The following is a 17,281-nucleotide window of genomic DNA, read 5'->3' on the forward strand; positions in this document are numbered from 1 at the left end:
ATTAAGGTAGTACTCCTCTCCAGGTAGGTAGAGGACTGGTAATTAAGGTAGTACCCCTCTCCTCTCCAGGTAGGTAGAGGACTGGTAATTAAGGTAGTAACCCTCTCCAGGTAGGTAGAGGACTGGTAATTAAGGTAGTAACCCTCTCCTCTCCAGGTAGGTAGAGGACTGGTAATTAAGGTAGTACCCCTCTCCAGGTAGGTAGAGGACTGGTAATTAAGGTAGTACCCCTCTCCAGGTAGGTAGAGGACTGGTAATTAAGGTAGTACCCCTCTCCAGGTAGGTAGAGGACTGGTAATTAAGGTAGTAACCCTCTCCAGGTAGGTAGAGGACTGGTAATTAAGGTAGTACCCCTCTCCTCTCCAGGTAGGTAGAGGACTGGTAATTAAGGTAGTACCCCTCTCCTCTCCAGGTAGGTAGAGGACTGGTAATTAAGGTAGTACCCCTCTCCAGGTAGGTAGAGGACTGGTAATTAAGGTAGTAACCCTCTCCTCTCCAGGTAGGTAGAGGACTGGTAATTAAAGTAGTAACCCTCTCCAGGTAGGTAGAGGACTGGTAATTAAGGTAGTACCCCTCTCCAGGTAGGTAGAGGACTGGTAATTAAGGTAGTAACCCTCTCCAGGTAGGTAGAGGACTGGTAATTAAGGTAGTACCCCTCTCCTCTCCAGGTAGGTAGAGGACTGGTAATTAAGGTAGTACCCCTCTCCTCTCCAGGTAGGTAGAGGACTGGTAATTAAGGTAGTAACCCTCTCCTCTCCAGGTAGGTAGAGGACTGGTAATTAAGGTAGTACCCCTCTCCTCTCCAGGTAGGTAGAGGACTGGTAATTAAGGTAGTACCCCTCTCCTCTCCAGGTAGGTAGAGGACTGGTAATTAAGGTAGTACCCCTCTCCAGGTAGGTAGAGGACTGGTAATTAAGGTAGTACCCCTCTCCTCTCCAGGTAGGTAGAGGACTGGTAATTAAGGTAGTACCCCTCTCCTCTCCAGGTAGGTAGAGGACTGGTAATTAAGGTAGTACCCCTCTCCTCTCCAGGTAGGTAGAGGACTGGTAATTAAGGTAGTACCCCTCTCCAGGTAGGTAGAGGACTGGTAATTAAGGTAGTACCCCTCTCCTCTCCAGGTAGGTAGAGGACTGGTAATTAAGGTAGTACCCCTCTCCTCTCCAGGTAGGTAGAGGACTGGTAATTAAGGTAGTAACCCTCTCCTCTCCAGGTAGGTAGAGGACTGGTAATTAAGGTAGTACCCCTCTCCAGGTAGGTAGAGGACTGGTAATTAAGGTAGTACCCCTCTCCTCTCCAGGTAGGTAGAGGACTGGTAATTAAGGTAGTACCCCTCTCCAGGTAGGTAGAGGACTGGTAATTAAGGTAGTTCTCCTCTCCAGGTAGGTAGAGGACTGGTAATTAAGGTAGTACCCCTCTCCAGGTAGGTAGAGGACTGGTAATTAAGGTAGTAACCCTCTCCAGGTAGGTAGAGGACTGGTAATTAAGGTAGTACCCCTCTCCTCTCCAGGTAGGTAGAGGACTGGTAATTAAGGTAGTACCCCTCTCCTCTCCAGGTAGGTAGAGGACTGGTAATTAAAGTAGTACCCCTCTCCAGGTAGGTAGAGGACTGGTAATTAAGGTAGTACCCCTCTCCTCTCCAGGTAGGTAGAGGACTGGTAATTAAGGTAGTACCCCTCTCCAGGTAGGTAGAGGACTGGTAATTAAGGTAGTACCCTCTCCTCTCCAGGTAGGTAGAGGACTGGTAATTAAGGTAGTAACCCTCTCCTCTCCAGGTAGGTAGAGGACTGGTAATTAAGGTAGTACCCCTCTCCTCTCCAGGTAGGTAGAGGACTGGTAATTAAAGTAGTAACCCTCTCCAGGTAGGTAGAGGACTGGTAATTAAGGTAGTACCCCTCTCCTCTCCAGGTAGGTAGAGGACTGGTAATTAAGGTAGTACCCCTCTCCAGGTAGGTAGAGGACTGGTAATTAAGGTAGTACCCCTCTCCTCTCCAGGTAGGTAGAGGACTGGTAATTAAGGTAGTACCCCTCTCCTCTCCAGGTAGGTAGAGGACTGGTAATTAAGGTAGTAACCCTCTCCTCTCCAGGTAGGTAGAGGACTGGTAATTAAGGTAGTACCCCTCTCCTCTCCAGGTAGGTAGAGGACTGGTAATTAAGGTAGTACCCCTCTCCTCTCCAGGTAGGTAGAGGACTGGTAATTAAGGTAGTACCCCTCTCCAGGTAGGTAGAGGACTGGTAATTAAGGTAGTACCCCTCTCCAGGTAGGTAGAGGACTGGTAATTAAGGTAGTACCCCTCTCCAGGTAGGTAGAGGACTGGTAATTAAGGTAGTAACCCTCTCCTCTCCAGGTAGGTAGAGGACTGGTAATTAAGGTAGTACCCCTCTCCTCTCCAGGTAGGTAGAGGACTGGTAATTAAGGTAGTAACCCCTCTCCAGGTAGGTAGAGGACTGGTAATTAAGGTAGTACCCCCTCTCCAGGTAGGTAGAGGACTGGTAATTAAGGTAGTACCCCTCTCCTCTCCAGGTAGGTAGAGGACTGGTAATTAAGGTAGTACCCCCCTCCTCTCCAGGTAGGTAGAGGACTGGTAATTAAGGTAGTACCCCTCTCCAGGTAGGTAGAGGACTGGTAATTAAGGTAGTAACCCTCTCCAGGTAGGTAGAGGACTGGTAATTAAGGTAGTACCCCCCTCTCCAGGTAGGTAGAGGACTGGTAATTAAGGTAGTAACCCTCTCCTCTCCAGGTAGGTAGAGGACTGGTAATTAAGGTAGTAACCCTCTCCAGGTAGGTAGAGGACTGGTAATTAAGGTAGTAACCCTCTCCTCTCCAGGTAGGTAGAGGACTGGTAATTAAGGTAGTACCCCTCTCCTCTCCAGGTAGGTAGAGGACTGGTAATTAAGGTAGTACTCCTCTCCAGGTAGGTAGAGGACTGGTAATTAAGGTAGTACCCCTCTCCAGGTAGGTAGAGGACTGGTAATTAAGGTAGTAACCCTCTCCTCTCCAGGTAGGTAGAGGACTGGTAATTAAAGTAGTACCCCTCTCCTCTCCAGGTAGGTAGAGGACTGGTAATTAAAGTAGTACCCCTCTCCTCTCCAGGTAGGTAGAGGACTGGTAATTAAGGTAGTACCCCTCTCCAGGTAGGTAGAGGACTGGTAATTAAGGTAGTACCCCTCTCCTCTCCAGGTAGGTAGAGGACTGGTAATTAAGGTAGTACCCCTCTCCAGGTAGGTAGAGGACTGGTAATTAAGGTAGTAACCCTCTCCTCTCCAGGTAGGTAGAGGACTGGTAATTAAGGTAGTACCCCTCTCCAGGTAGGTAGAGGACTGGTAATTAAGGTAGTACCCCTCTCCTCTCCAGGTAGGTAGAGGACTGGTAATTAAAGTAGTACCCCTCTCCTCTCTTTCAGGTTTATAGAGGAGTTCGTATCGGAGGGCTGCGGATGAGTCTGAAACACGCCCAGAATAAAGGAGAGCCTCACTTTCCCCACGACTACCCAGACTGCCCTGCTGGAGCACGCTTCCAGGAAGAGCAGGAGGCTGAGCTGCTGGCCAAGTTCAGGAGGTGAGGAGAGGGTCGGTATCACCTGATGTATTGAGGAGAGGGTCGGTATCACCTGATGTAACTCCAGGTGTGTCGAGGAGAGGGTCGGTATCACCTGATGTAACTCCAGGTGTGTCGAGGAGAGGGTCGGTATCACCTGATGTAACTCCAGGTGTGTCGGTATCACCTGATGTAACTCCAGGTGTGTCGGTATCACCTGATGTAACTCCAGGTGTGTCGGTATCACCTGATGTAACTCCAGGTGTGTCGAGGAGAGGGTCGGTATCACCTGATGTAACTCCAGGTGTGTCGAGGGGAGGGTCGGTATCACCTGATGTAACTCCAGGTGTGTCGAGGAGAGGGTCGGTATCACCTGATGTAACTCCAGGTGTGTCGAGGAGAGGGTCGGTATCACCTGATGTAACTCCAGGTGTGTCGGTATCACCTGATGTAACTCCAGGTGTGTCGAGGAGAGGGTCGGTATCACCTGATGTAACTCCAGGTGTGTCGAGGAGAGGGTCGGTATCACCTGATGTAACTCCAGGTGTGTTGAGGAGAGGGTCGGTATCACCTGATGTAACTCCAGGTGAAAAGGGGGGGGGGGGTCTGATAATGTTTGATAAAGAAAGTCTAACTCAGTGGTATTCTGGAGGTTCCATACTGTATATAATGCTTCTCATAACCAACATATTCATACAGGATCTGTGATAACACTGTTGAGATTCAAGTCAGATTACTGGTGAGAGTTTAATATATAAACTATCCTTTGAGTTTGATATTTCAACTGAGCTAATTTCATCAAGCGGAGGCTAATGACTGCGTTTTCTATTATTGTTACGGAAACGGCTGCGCTGCCCCTCGTGCCCTGAAAACAGTTTGACCAGAGCATGACCCCCCCTGATCTCTGTAGGCGCCCACCAGCCAAACGGACCAATTACATCAAACATGGCTGCCTGGCTCCGTTCCGTTGTCCCTGGCAACAGCTGGCCGAGGAGTGGGAGCTGATTGTGAAGGAGGAAGGAGGAGAGGAGGCAGTCGCACCAATGGAACAGGAAGTGACACCACCCCAGAGTAACTTCACGGTCTTGAGGTAGATGCCACTTCTGGATGATACTATATATATATATATATATATATACAGGCACGTGGAGGCCACACACACTACTGAGCCTCATTTTGACTTGTTTTAAGGACATTACATCAAAGTTGGATCAGCCTGTAGTGTGGTTTTCCACTTTAATTTTGAGTGTGACTCCAAATCCAGACCTCCATGGGTTGATACATTGGATTTCCATTGATTATTTTTGTGTGATTTTGTTGTCAGCACATTCAACTATGTAAAGAAAAAAAGTTTATTTCATTCATTCAGATCTAGGATGTGTTGTTTAAGTGTTCCCTTTATTTTTTTGAGCAATATATATATATATATATATATATATATATATATATATATATATATATATATATGTGTGTGGGATAAACACTGAGCTGTGTACATTATCTGGATATAATGGACCCCGTTGGTAGGAAGAAGGATCCGGTCGGCGTAGTGATTTAGAACGGTTATGAGGCATGTATTGTTGGAACTACTTCCGAGGTGTCCAATATCTCTTACAACTGTCTGAAGTTTATTCAAACTCTAGAATTTATTTAAAAAAAATTAATTTAACTTTTATTTAACGAGGCAAGTCAGTTAAGAACAAATTATTATTTTCAGTGACGGCCTACTGGGGAACAGTGGGTTAACTGCCTTGTTCAGGGGCAGAACGACTGGTCAACTTACCGGGTAAAATAACGGATAAATAAAAATAAAAAAAGCTAGTCTTGCCTCATTGAAGTGTGCGCGTCATTTTGGCGATGTTGTCAACTAAACCTGTCTAGAAGACATATCTCAACTAGTTTATCAGTTTCCTGCTTAGCCCAATGTGTTTTCACATCACAAATGACTGGTACTTGTATTGGTCCTCCTGCAATGATATCTTTTGTAAGGAAAGTTCCTAAGTCAAATGTCCTCCTTATATCCTGTCAGGCCTCTATTCAATCCGTAGCGCAGTAGTTCAGCGTTACAGCGCGATTTGACGTTTAAAGGCAATGTTAAACGCGGAAGTGGAGACTGCATTCCCGGGGCCAACGTGGCATATGTCGGCTGGATGGGAAGTGATCTTTCAATTTCTATAGCGCTTCAGTCTTAGACTGGATAGAGTCCTGAATCTGTAGCTCTTCAGTCTTAGACTGAATAGAGTCCTGAATCTGTAGCTCTTCAGCCTTAGACTGAATAGAGTCCTGAATCTGTAGCTCTTCAGTCTTAGACTGAATAGAGTCCTGAATCTGTAGCTCTTCAGCCTTAGACTGAATAGAGTCCTGAATCTGTAGCTCTTCAGTCTTAGACTGAATAGAGTCCTGAATCTGTAGCTCTTCAGCCTTAGACTGAATAGAGTCCTGAATCTGTAGCTCTTCAGCCTTAGACTGAATAGAGTCCTGAATCTGTAGCTCTTCAGCCTTATGCCTAATAGAGTCCTGAATCTGTAGCTCTTCAGCCTTAGACTGAATAGAGTCCTGAATCTGTAGCTCTTCAGCCTTAGACTGAATAGAGTCCTGAATCTGTAGCTCTTCAGCCTTAGACTGGATAGAGTCCTGAATCTGTAGCTCCTCAGTCTTAGACTGAATAGAGTCCTGAATCTGTAGCTCTTCAGTCTTAGACTGAATAGAGTCCTGAATCTGTAGCTCTTCAGCCTTATGCCTAATAGAGTCCTGAATCTGTAGCTCTTCAGCCTTATGCCTAATAGAGTCCTGAATCTGTAGCTCTTCAGCCTTATGCCTAATAGAGTCCTGAATCTGTAGCTCTTCAGCCTTAGGCCTAATAGAGTCCTGAATCTGTAGCTCTTCAGCCTTAGACTGAATAGAGTCCTGAATCTGTAGCTCTTCAGCCTTATGCCTAATAGAGTCCTGAATCTGTAGCTCTTCAGCCTTATGCCTAATAGAGTCCTGAATCTGTAGCTCCTCAGTCTTAGACTGGATAGAGTCCTGAATCTGTAGCTCTTCAGCCTTAGACTGAATAGAGTCCTGAATCTGTAGCTCTTCAGCCTTAGACTGAATAGAGTCCTGAATCTCAATAGAAAGTGTTTTTCATTACCTCTAATATTAGTTTCATCCTCTCCTCTGCATAACTTATAGTATTCATTCATAATGTGTTTAATAATTGCATTTCACCTTTTATGAAACCCCTATTCTTGTTTTAACAATGACTTGACCTTTTTCAGTGTAGCGTAGTGTCTGACAGCTCTGATGCATAACCCCTACCCAGCATACCTTTCACGATGAGAACATCCAGACCCAAATTTACTGTCCTACATCAGAGAGATTATCCTCCGAAAAATCAACAGTTTATAAAATAATGGCTGACTTCATGAGGTCAAATTGTGATTTTACTGCGTTTTGGCTGAATCCATATTTTTTTGTTGTTGTGGCGCTGTGAATCACTGAGCGGTTAAAAAAAAAACACAACGTTTTATACCTTTTTAAGATCACTTTGTTGGTGCACTGAGGATACAAAATGGCTTTCCTAGAAGTAGTGGCCGTATTTTTTTATAAACGCTGAGCCACGATTGGGTTCCGCGGTATAAAACACTGAACCCTAATTGGTTGTCTCTGTGTTCAACAGGAACAGGAAGTCTCTAAGGCAGCTGTCAGCTTGGTGTCGCCCCACATCCTCTAAATGTCAGAGGGCACGTAACCTGGGATCAACGCCACAACTCAACCGTAACGTCGCAGCGTCTCTCCTCTCGGCACACGGCGGCAGCAGCCTGGTGTGGACCCGTCTCTCCCTCGTCACCAAGGGCCAACCGGAGCGGCACGCCCTGGTGTGTGTCCCCACCGCGGAGGACCTCCAGCTGGTACGTAAGGAGCCCGGCTGCACCGGCCCCCAGGAGCCTCTCCACACTGACCACTTCAAGAGCCGCGTCAAACGGCCACGCAAGAAGGACCACAACAAACCCGGAACAACCTCTTCCTCCGTCAAACCTGAAAACAAGCAGACTGACCCTGCTTCTACCTCAATCCCTGGTTCTGATCCTAGTTCCTCACCCAGCCTCACCAACCCCTCTTCCTCCAGTACCTCAGCCTTGACTCTGGGTCTCTGGCCGGAGCCCCTGCCCAGCGTGACCTCCCACTGCTCCAGGGTGACTCTGGGCTGGGTGACCCAGGGGGACTTCTCCCTGTCGGCTGGCTGTGGAGAAGCTCTGGGGCTCCTCAGTCTTACTGGTCTCCTACACACCCTGCTCAGACAGCCTGACAGCCAGAGAGGACTGGTGCTGCTACGGAACCCCGGGTCACTGCAATACCGCTTCGCTAAGATCAACATAGAGGTCTGAGGAGTACTACCGCTTCGCTAAGATCAACATCGAGGTCTGAGGAGTACTGAGTGTTCAGTACCGCTTCGCTAAGATCAACATCGAGGTCTGAGGAGTACTGAGTGTTCAGTACCGCTTCGCTAAGATCAACATCGAGGTCTGAGGAGTACTGAGTGTTCAGTACCGCTTCGCTAAGATCAACATCGAGGTCTGAGGAGTACTGAGTGTTCAGTACCGCTTCGCTAAGATCAACATCGAGGTCTGAGGAGTACTGAGTGTTCAGTACCGCTTCGCTAAGATCAACATAGAGGTCTGAGGACCCAGCTATATAAAACCGCAGACTGTGTTCTGAGGAAAAGCCTTGTGCCTTGTGCGACTCCCTTCACCTCACCTCTGTTAGGGGTACTAGTTATGAAATGCCTGGCATGAACACACAACACAACATGACACATACTGAATGCCACATTGGTTGAGTGGAAGAACTTTTGCTTGATAATAATAATAATTCACTGTAAGGTTTTTCATTGGAGTTGAAATGCCAGTTAATTTTTGAGTTGAATAATTGTTTTCATCGAAGGGACTGTCTTCAGATTGTCCCTGGGTGTGTGTACCGGCTCTGTAGAGAAGACATCAGTCATTCTTTGGTTTGCCTCGATTCCCATTTATTTTTATTTTATTTTAAAGAGATCTTTGTTGGATTTGATTGAAATGGTTGACAATAAATAATAAATCCCTCTACACCAATCTGAGTTACCTAAAGCCTATTCCCTGTCAAACACTGTGTTACTGTAGCCTAGCCTGCACAGCGATAGCTACTGTTTACCGCACATGGTAGTTGTCTAGTGAGACCTAGCTAGCTAGCGGTGTGTAGCCTAGCCTGCACAGCGATAGCTACTGTTTACCGCACATGGTAGTTGTCTAGTGAGACCTAGCTAGCTAACGGTGCGTAGCCTAGCCTGCACAGCGATAGACATTTACATTTTAGTCATTTAGCAGACGCTCTTATCCAGAGCGACTTACAGTAGTGAATGCATACATTTTTTTTTTGTACTTGCCCCCCGTGGGAATCGAACCCACAACCCTGGCGTTGTAAACACCATGCTCTACCAACTGAGCCACAGGGAAGACGGCTACTGTACATGGTAGCAGTAAGTGACGTGCCAGAACACACCCCTTATTATGAAACTGATAAGGTGATTGGCTGCAGTTTGTTTTATAATTTTTTCCCCCATTTAAATATTCAAGCATAATTTAAAATTCATTACATGGGCCTAAATGAAATATATATTTATGTACGATGTCCTTGAGTATCCTGAAAGGCATCTACCAAATAAAATGTATTATTATTATTATAGTTTTAGGTACACATCTGATTCTAACAGGACTGACCTCCTGCTCTGATTCCAACAGGACTGACCACCTGCTCTGATTTCCCTAACAGGACTGACCACCTGCTCTGATTCCAACAGGACTGACCACCTGCTCTGATTCTAACAGGACTGACCTCCTGCTCTGATTCTAACAGGACTGACCTCCTGCTCTGATTCCAACAGGACTGACCACCTGCTCTGATTCTAACAGGACTGACCACCTGCTCTGATTCGAACAGGACTGACCTCCTGCTCTGATTCCAACAGGACTGACCACCTGCTCTGATTCTATCCCTAACAGGACTGACCACCTGCTCTGATTCCAACAGGACTGACCACCTGCTCTGATTCTAACAGGACTGACCTCCTGCTCTGATTCTAACAGGACTGACCTCCTGCTCTGATTCTATCCCTAACAGGACTGACCACCTGCTCTGATTCTATCCCTAACAGGACTGACCACCTGCTCTGATTCCAACAGGACTGACCTCCTGCTCTGATTCTATCCCTAAGAGGACTGACCACCTGCTCTGATTCTATCCCTAACAGGACTGACCACCTGCTCTGATTCCAACAGGACTGACCTCCTGCTCTGATTCTATCCCTAACAGGACTGACCACCTGCTCTGATTCTATCCCTAACAGGACTGACCACCTGCTCTGATTCGAACAGGACTGACCTCCTGCTCTGATCCTAACAGGACTGACCTCCTGCTCTGATCCTAACAGGACTGACCTCCTGCTCTGATTCTAACAGGACTGACCACCTGCTCTGATTCCAACAGGACTGACCTCCTGCTCTGATTCTATCCCTAACAGGACTGACCACCTGCTCTGATTCTAACAGGACTGACCTCCTGCTCTGATTCTAACAGGACTGACCACCTGCTCTGATTCCAACAGGACTGACCACCTGCTCTGATTCGAACAGGACTGACCACCTGCTCTGATTCCAACAGGACTGACCTCCTGCTCTGATTCTATCCCTAACAGGACTGACCACCTGCTCTGATTCTAACAGGACTGACCACCTGCTCTGATTCCAACAGGACTGACCACCTGCTCTGATTCCAACAGGACTGACCTCCTGCTCTGATTCTATCCCTAACAGGACTGACCACCTGCTCTGATTCTAACAGGACTGACCACCTGCTCTGATTCCAACAGGACTGACCTCCTGCTCTGATTCTATCCCTAACAGGACTGACCACCTGCTCTGATTCCAACAGGACTGACCTCCTGCTCTGATTCCAACAGGACTGACCTCCTGCTCTGATTCTAACAGGACTGACCACCTGCTCTAATTCTATCCCTAACAGGACTGACCTCCTGCTCTGATTCCAACAGGACTGACCACCTGCTCTGATTCTATCCCTAACAGGACTGACCACCTGCTCTGATTCCAACAGGACTGACCACCTGCTCTGATTCTAACCCTAACAGGACTGACCACCTGCTCTGATTCTATCCCTAACAGGACTGACCACCTGCTCTGATTCTAACAGGACTGACCTCCTGCTCTGATTCTATCCCTAACAGGACTGACCACCTGCTCTGATTCCAACAGGACTGACCTCCTGCTCTGATTCTAACAGGACTGACCACCTGCTCTGATTCTAACAGGACTGACCTCCTGCTCTGATTCTAACAGGACTGACCACCTGCTCTGATTCCAACAGGACTGACCACCTGCTCTGATTCCAACAGGACTGACCTCCTGCTCTGATTCTAACAGGACTGACCTCCTGCTCTGATTCTAACAGGACTGACCACCTGCTCTGATTCTCTGCACCTCAGCACACATGTGCTCACTGAGCTGACAAGACATTAGGATTAGATTATTTCCATGACAGACTGACCAGGTGAATCCAGGTGAGCGCTATGATCCCTTATTGATGTTTCACCTGTTAAATCCACTTCAAATCAGTGTAGATGAAAGTGAGGAGACAAGTTAAAGAAGGATTTTCAAGCCTTGATACATGGATTGTGTATGGGTAAATGGCCAATGACCCAAAACACACGGCCAAGGCAACAAAGGAGTGGCTCAAGAAGAAGCACATTAAGGTCCTGGAGTGGCCTAGCCAGTCTCCAGACCTTAATCCCACAGAAAATCTGTGGAGGGAGCTGAAGGTTCGAGTTGCCAAACGTCAGCCTCGAAACCTTAATGACTTGGAGAAGATCTGCAAAGAGGAGTGGGACAAAATCCCTCCTGAGATGTGTGCAAACCTGGTGGCCAACTACAAGAAACGTCTGACCTCTGTGATTGCCAACAAGGGTTTTGCCACCATGTACTAAGTCATGTTTTGCAGAGGGGTCAAATACTTATTTCCCTCATTTTATAACTTTTCTGGATTTTTTTGTTGTTATTCTGTCTCTCACTGTTCAAATAAACCTGCCATTAAAATTATAGACTGATCATTTCTTTGTAAAGTGGGCAAACGTACAAAATCAGCAGGGGATCAAATACTTTTTTCCCCTCACTGTTGTAGGTGCACCTGTTTGAATGTGTCAAGAACTGCAACGCTGCTGGGTTTTTCACGCTCAACCGTTTCCCAATGGTCCAACGGCCAACTTCGACAACTGTGGGAAGCATTGGAGTCACCTGAAGACGTTAGGCTCAGCCCTACCTGTCAGTATGGCAGTTAAACTGATTTACACACCTCTTTGAAATGCAATTCAGAAAATGATATGATTTGAAAAAAAAGGAAGGGTGAAGCTGTCACATTTAAACATTTCCGTGTAGTGTTGTCCTGAGGCCGTCCTTCCAAATCTCATCTTGTTGAGCGAAGCCTGGATATCCGAGGTTATTAGCTTGAACAAATATCCTACTTTCTGATGTTTTAAAAAGTTGTCTACCGGCCTTGAGATGCCCCCTCATGTAGTTAAATAGTAATTCTCGTTACGACCAGTAGAGTGCGCCGTTATTCCCTGCTTTGCCAGCCAGAGTTCTTAGAGACCTCGAGAAACAACTTTTTAAATATCCACATTCCAGTTTTATTAACAAATCAATGATAGAAACCATATTAAAAGCGTCTCATCAGAAATTCGTTCAAACAGTTGCTTTCGTACGAACAGAGAATAATCCGGTGGTTCGTCAGGACAGACACCTCCCTTGAGAATGAAATAATAACGTTTTATTGGTGTCTGTAGTGCATTTTTGGGTTGGATCCTGAGATGTCTCCTCGCTATCTGTAGCACCAGAGTTCAATTCCCTGATAATTGATAACTTTCCCCCCCCAGAGTCCCCAAGACTCCTGGAATTAGGAGGGATTTAGAAGATAGCAAACATTTCCCAGAAATCCTAGTAAATACAGTATGGAGACAGTGCTCTCACTTTGTCCCTGTAGTCAGTCATTCAGTCTGGCAACCCAGGAGAGAGGGTGTGTGTGTGTGTATAGTGTGTGTGTGTATAGTGTGTGTCGTGTGTAGTGTGTGTGTCGTGTGTAGTGTGTGTGTCGTGTGTATATAGTGGGTAGTGTGTGTGTGTATAGTGTTGACACAGGTAGTCTCTGTACACAGACAGACAGGTGTGGCTGACATTAAGAGTCGTCCTGAGGACCAGGTTTGTTACACATCAGTTTAGCTGCCAGAGATCCGTATGTGTTGCTTTTAGCCTCCGGCTGGACCTGATCTTTAGATCTTCTCCCTGTAGCGGAGACAACACATATAGATCGTTAGAGAGGTGGTCTGTTACTGGGGGATAATGCACATTCACCATGTTATTCTGTTGCTTGGGGATAATGCACATTCACCATGTTATTCTGTTGTTTGGGATAATGCACATTCACCATGTTATTCTGTTGCTTGGGGATAATGCACATTCACCATGTTATTCTGTTGCTGGGGATAATGCACATTCACCATGTTATTCTGTTGCTGGGGATAATGCACATTCACCATGTTATTCTGTTGCTTGGGGATAATGCACATTCACCATGTTATTCTGCCGCTGGGGATAATGCACATGCACCATGTTATTCTGCTGCTGGGATAATGCACATTCACCATGTTATTCTGTTGCTTGGGGATAATGCACATTCACCATGTTATTCTGTTGCTTGGGGATAATGCACATTCACCATGTTATTCTGCCGCTGGGGATAATGCACATGCACCATGTTATTCTGCTGCTGGGATAATGCACATTCACCATGTTAACAGAGTTAACCTCACCCCCTGGCTATTGAGGGATATCTGAACAGGTTTACTGCCCAACTCCGGTCCTCCAGTACCCCCCCAACAGCCCAACTCCGGTCCTCCAGTACCCCCCCAACAGCCCAACTCCGGTCCTCCAGTACCCCCCCCCCCCCCAACAGCCCAACTCCGGTCCTCCAGTACCCCCCAACAGCCCAACTCCGGTCCTCCAGTACCCCCCCAGCAGCCCAACTCCGGTCCTCCAGTACGCCCCCCAGTACACAGTTTCGTTGTAACCCTTTACAAACACTTCATTTCAACTAATTGAGAGCTGATGATTAGTTGACCAGTTGAATCGGGTGTTCTTGTCAAGGATTACAATGAATAATGTGTACTGTTGGACCGGAGGATTTAGTTCCAGACGTTTTCTTTTACTTGTAGAAATATAGTCTTAGATATTAAATCAAGATGTTTCAAAATGCTCTCATCCATTTCTATTTGTTGTAAGAGAAGTATATAGTTACCTGGGATTTTCCCCATGGCTATAAAGGTTATGTTTTCAGTCTTGATCTTGGGTCTGTCTCTGGCTATCAGGAAAACTCCAATGAACGAGAGCAGACAGCTGGAAGAGTTCAGAGAGAGGGTTATGTTCAGATATCACTCTAAAAAAATCAAGGAGTTGGAATCACAGCGTTTACAATTTTGGGGTTAATTTTTGGAGTTATCACGGTCTCTGGAGTTCATTGGGACGGTGTACTAAACTCCATTAAAAGTAACCAGATACAGGGACTGAAAAGTATCCACAGTCCCTGCTCTGGATGTCACATTGAGGAATGTCAGGGCCTGTATTTAGAGGGAATGTCAGGGCCTGTATTTAGAGGGAATGTCAAGGCCTGTATTTAGAGGGAATGTCAAGGCCTGTATTTAGAGGGAATGTCAAGGCCTGTATTTAGAGGGAATGTCAAGGCCTGTATTTAGAGGGAATGTCAAGGCCTGTATTCAGGTGGAATGTCAAGGCCTGTATTCAGATGGAATGTCAAGGCCTGTATTTAGAGGAATGTCAAGGCCTGTATTTAGAGGGAATGTCAAGGCCTGTATTTAGAGGGAATGTCAAGGCCTGTATTTAGAGGAATGTCAAGGCCTGTATTTAGAGGGAATGTCAAGGCCTGTATTTAGAGGGAATGTCAAGGCCTGTATTTAGAGGAATGTCAAGGCCTGTATTTAGAGGAATGTCAAGGCCTGTATTTAGAGGGAATGTTAAGGCCTGTATTTAGAGGGAATGTCAAGGCCTGTATTCAGGTGGAATGTCAAGGCCTGTATTTAGAAGAATGTCAAGGCCTGTATTTAGAGGGAATGTCAAGGCCTGTATTTAGGAGGAATGTCAAGGCCTGTATTTAGAGGGAATGTCAAGGCCTGTATTTAGAGGAATGTCAAGGCCTGTATTTAGAGGGAATGTCAAGGCCTGTATTTAGAGGGAATGTCAAGGCCTGTATTTAGAGGGAATGTCAAGGCCTGTATTTAGAGGGAATGTCAAGGCCTGTATTTAGAGGGAATGTCGAGGCCTGTATTTAGGGGGAATGTCAAGGCCTGTATTCAGGTGGAATGTCAAGGCCTGTATTTAGAGGGAATGGCAAGGCCTGTATTTAGAGGGAATGTCAAGGCCTGTATTTAGAGGGAATGGCAAGGCCTGTATTTAGGGGGAATGTCAAGGCCTGTATTTAGAGGGAATGTCAAGGCCTGTATTTAGAGGGAATGTCAAGGCCTGTATTCAGGTGGAATGGCAAGGCCTGTATTCAGGTGGAATGTCAAGGCCTGTATTTAGAGGGAATGTCAAGGCCTGTATTTAGAGGGAATGTCAAGGCCTGTATTTAGAGGGAATGTCAAGGCCTGTATTTAGAGGGAATGTCAGGGCCTGTATTTAGAGGGAATGTCAAGGCCTGTATTTAGAGGGAATGTCAGGGCCTGTATTTAGAGGGAATGTCAAGGCCTGTATTTAGAGGGAATGTCAAGGCCTGTATTTAGAGGGAATGTCAAGGCCTGTATTTAGAGGGAATGTCAAGGCCTGTATTTAGAGGGAATGTCAAGGCCTGTATTCAGGTGGAATGGCAAGGCCTGTATTTAGGGGGAATGTCAAGGCCTGTATTTAGAGGGAATGTCAAGGCCTGTATTCAGGTGGAATGTCAAGGCCTGTATTTAGATGGAATGTCAAGGCCTGTATTTAGAGGAATGTCAAGGCCTGTATTTAGAGGAATGTCAAGGCCTGTATTTAGAGGGAATGTCAAGGCCTGTATTTAGAGGGAATGTCAAGGCCTGTATTTAGAGGGAATGTCAAGGCCTGTATTTAGAGGGAATGTCAAGGCCTGTATTCAGAGGGAATGTCAAGGCCTGTATTTAGAGGGAATGTCAAGGCCTGTATTTAGAGGGAATGTCAAGGCCTGTATTCAGGTGGAATGTCAAGGCCTGTATTTAGAGGGAATGTCAAGGCCTGTATTTAGAGGGAATGTCAAGGCCTGTATTTAGAGGGAATGTCAAGGCCTGTATTTAGAGGGAATGGCAAGGCCTGTATTTAGAGGGAATGTCAAGGCCTGTATTTAGAGGAATGTCAAGGCCTGTATTTAGAGGAATGTCAAGGCCTGTATTTAGAGGGAATGTCAAGGCCTGTATTTAGAGGGAATGTCAAGGCCTGTATTTAGAGGGAATGTCAAGGCCTGTATTCTTAAAAAGACAGTACTAATGGGGTTTTGCATACTACTTACCCAAAGAGAAACATTAATATATTGAGCAAAGCCAACCCCTGGAATTCCTGGTAAAATACTATTCCTGCAAAAGAAAATAAGTAGTTTAACACCAAGCCAAAACAACATCAGAGAGAGAGAGAGAGAGAGGCAGCTGTCCATATCTGGAGGATAAACTCTAATTAGTATGGAGCACCACACCATGAAACATTTTGTCTTCGTCCCCAAATGCCATCCTTGTCTTTTATTTAGTGCACTACTTTTGACCAGGGCCCATAGGAAGTAGTGCACTATCTAGGGAATAGGGTGCCGTTTGGGATGGGCTCTTTTAGGTTTTCAGTGGAGTTGCACGGCGTTAGCCTGGCAGAGTCACAGAACAACAAAAAATAAGTCCTCCGGAGATGGGGAAAACAGAATGAGCCAGGCCGAGTGATTATCTTACCCACAATTTCTTGTCTCATCGCTGCAACTCCCCAACGGGCTCGTGAGGCGAAGGTTGAGTCATGTGACCCGCCAAACCACACTTCTTAATACCCGCCCGCTTAACCCCGGAAGTCAGCTGCACCAATGTGTCGGAGGAAACCCCCGTTCAGCTGACCACCGAGGTCAGCCTGCAGGCGGCCGGCCCGCCACAAGGAGTCGCTAGAGCGCGATAAGCCAAGGAAAGCCCCCTCCCCTAACCCGGACGACGCTGGGCCAATGGGACTCCTGGTCACGGCCAGTTGTTTAAAACAGCCTGGGATCGATCCCCAGGCTGTAGTGACGCTGCGCCACTCGGGAGGCCGTGTAAAACGGAGTGATTCTGTTGGACCGTTTAAAAAGAGACAGCAGTGATTCTAGAGTCCCCAGGGAGATGGAGAGAGACAGAAAGAAGAGGCAGAGGCAGAGAGACAGAAAGGAGAGGCAGAGACAGACAGGGAGAGAGACAGTGAGAGGGAGAGACAGTGAGAGGGAGAGAAACAGAAAGGAGGGGCAGAGACGAGATGGAGAGAAACAGAAAGGAGGGACAGGGAGATAGAGAAAGGGAGAGGAGATGGGAGAGGAGAGGACAGGGAGATAGAGAAAGGGAGAGGAGAGTGAGAAAGGAAAAAGCAGACAAAGAAATGGTTCCCTAGTTCACATCAGTGAGTCACCATCACTGAGGGTGTTGCCCATAGA

At 46.6% G+C, this 17,281-nt stretch overlaps 2 protein-coding genes and 1 non-coding gene across 4 annotated transcripts in view; 1 reads left to right on the forward strand and 2 right to left on the reverse strand.

Moving 5' to 3' along the window:
- LOC106561141 (ribonucleases P/MRP protein subunit POP1) overlaps positions 1-8,628 on the forward strand; it is a 51,679-nt gene extending 43,051 nt beyond the window's left edge. For both annotated transcript variants that reach the window (XM_045712584.1, XM_045712585.1), the window contains exons 13-15: positions 3,402-3,556; positions 4,446-4,625; positions 7,197-8,628. In XM_045712584.1, coding sequence (XP_045568540.1) covers positions 3,402-3,556; positions 4,446-4,625; positions 7,197-7,905 — 1,044 coding nt within the window. In that variant the 3' untranslated portion in view covers positions 7,906-8,628. The remainder of the gene's footprint in view (positions 1-3,401; positions 3,557-4,445; positions 4,626-7,196) is intronic.
- A 308-nt stretch (positions 8,629-8,936) lies between these two features.
- On the reverse strand, positions 8,937-9,012 carry trnav-uac (transfer RNA valine (anticodon UAC)). The gene has a single exon. It is a non-coding gene; the product is annotated as a tRNA-Val (tRNA).
- A 3,212-nt stretch (positions 9,013-12,224) lies between these two features.
- LOC106561140 (NIPA-like protein 2) overlaps positions 12,225-17,281 on the reverse strand; it is a 50,549-nt gene continuing 45,492 nt past the window's right edge. Inside the window, exons 9-11 of the mRNA XM_045712589.1 lie at positions 16,145-16,208; positions 13,913-14,010; positions 12,225-12,900 (exon numbers count right to left, since the gene is read on the reverse strand). Of these exons, the coding sequence (XP_045568545.1) occupies positions 12,794-12,900; positions 13,913-14,010; positions 16,145-16,208 (269 nt within the window). The 3' untranslated portion in view covers positions 12,225-12,793. The remainder of the gene's footprint in view (positions 12,901-13,912; positions 14,011-16,144; positions 16,209-17,281) is intronic.

The sequence above is a fragment of the Salmo salar genome, unplaced genomic scaffold, assembly GCF_905237065.1.
Source record: "Salmo salar unplaced genomic scaffold, Ssal_v3.1, whole genome shotgun sequence".
NCBI classification, from domain to species: domain Eukaryota; kingdom Metazoa; phylum Chordata; class Actinopteri; order Salmoniformes; family Salmonidae; genus Salmo; species Salmo salar.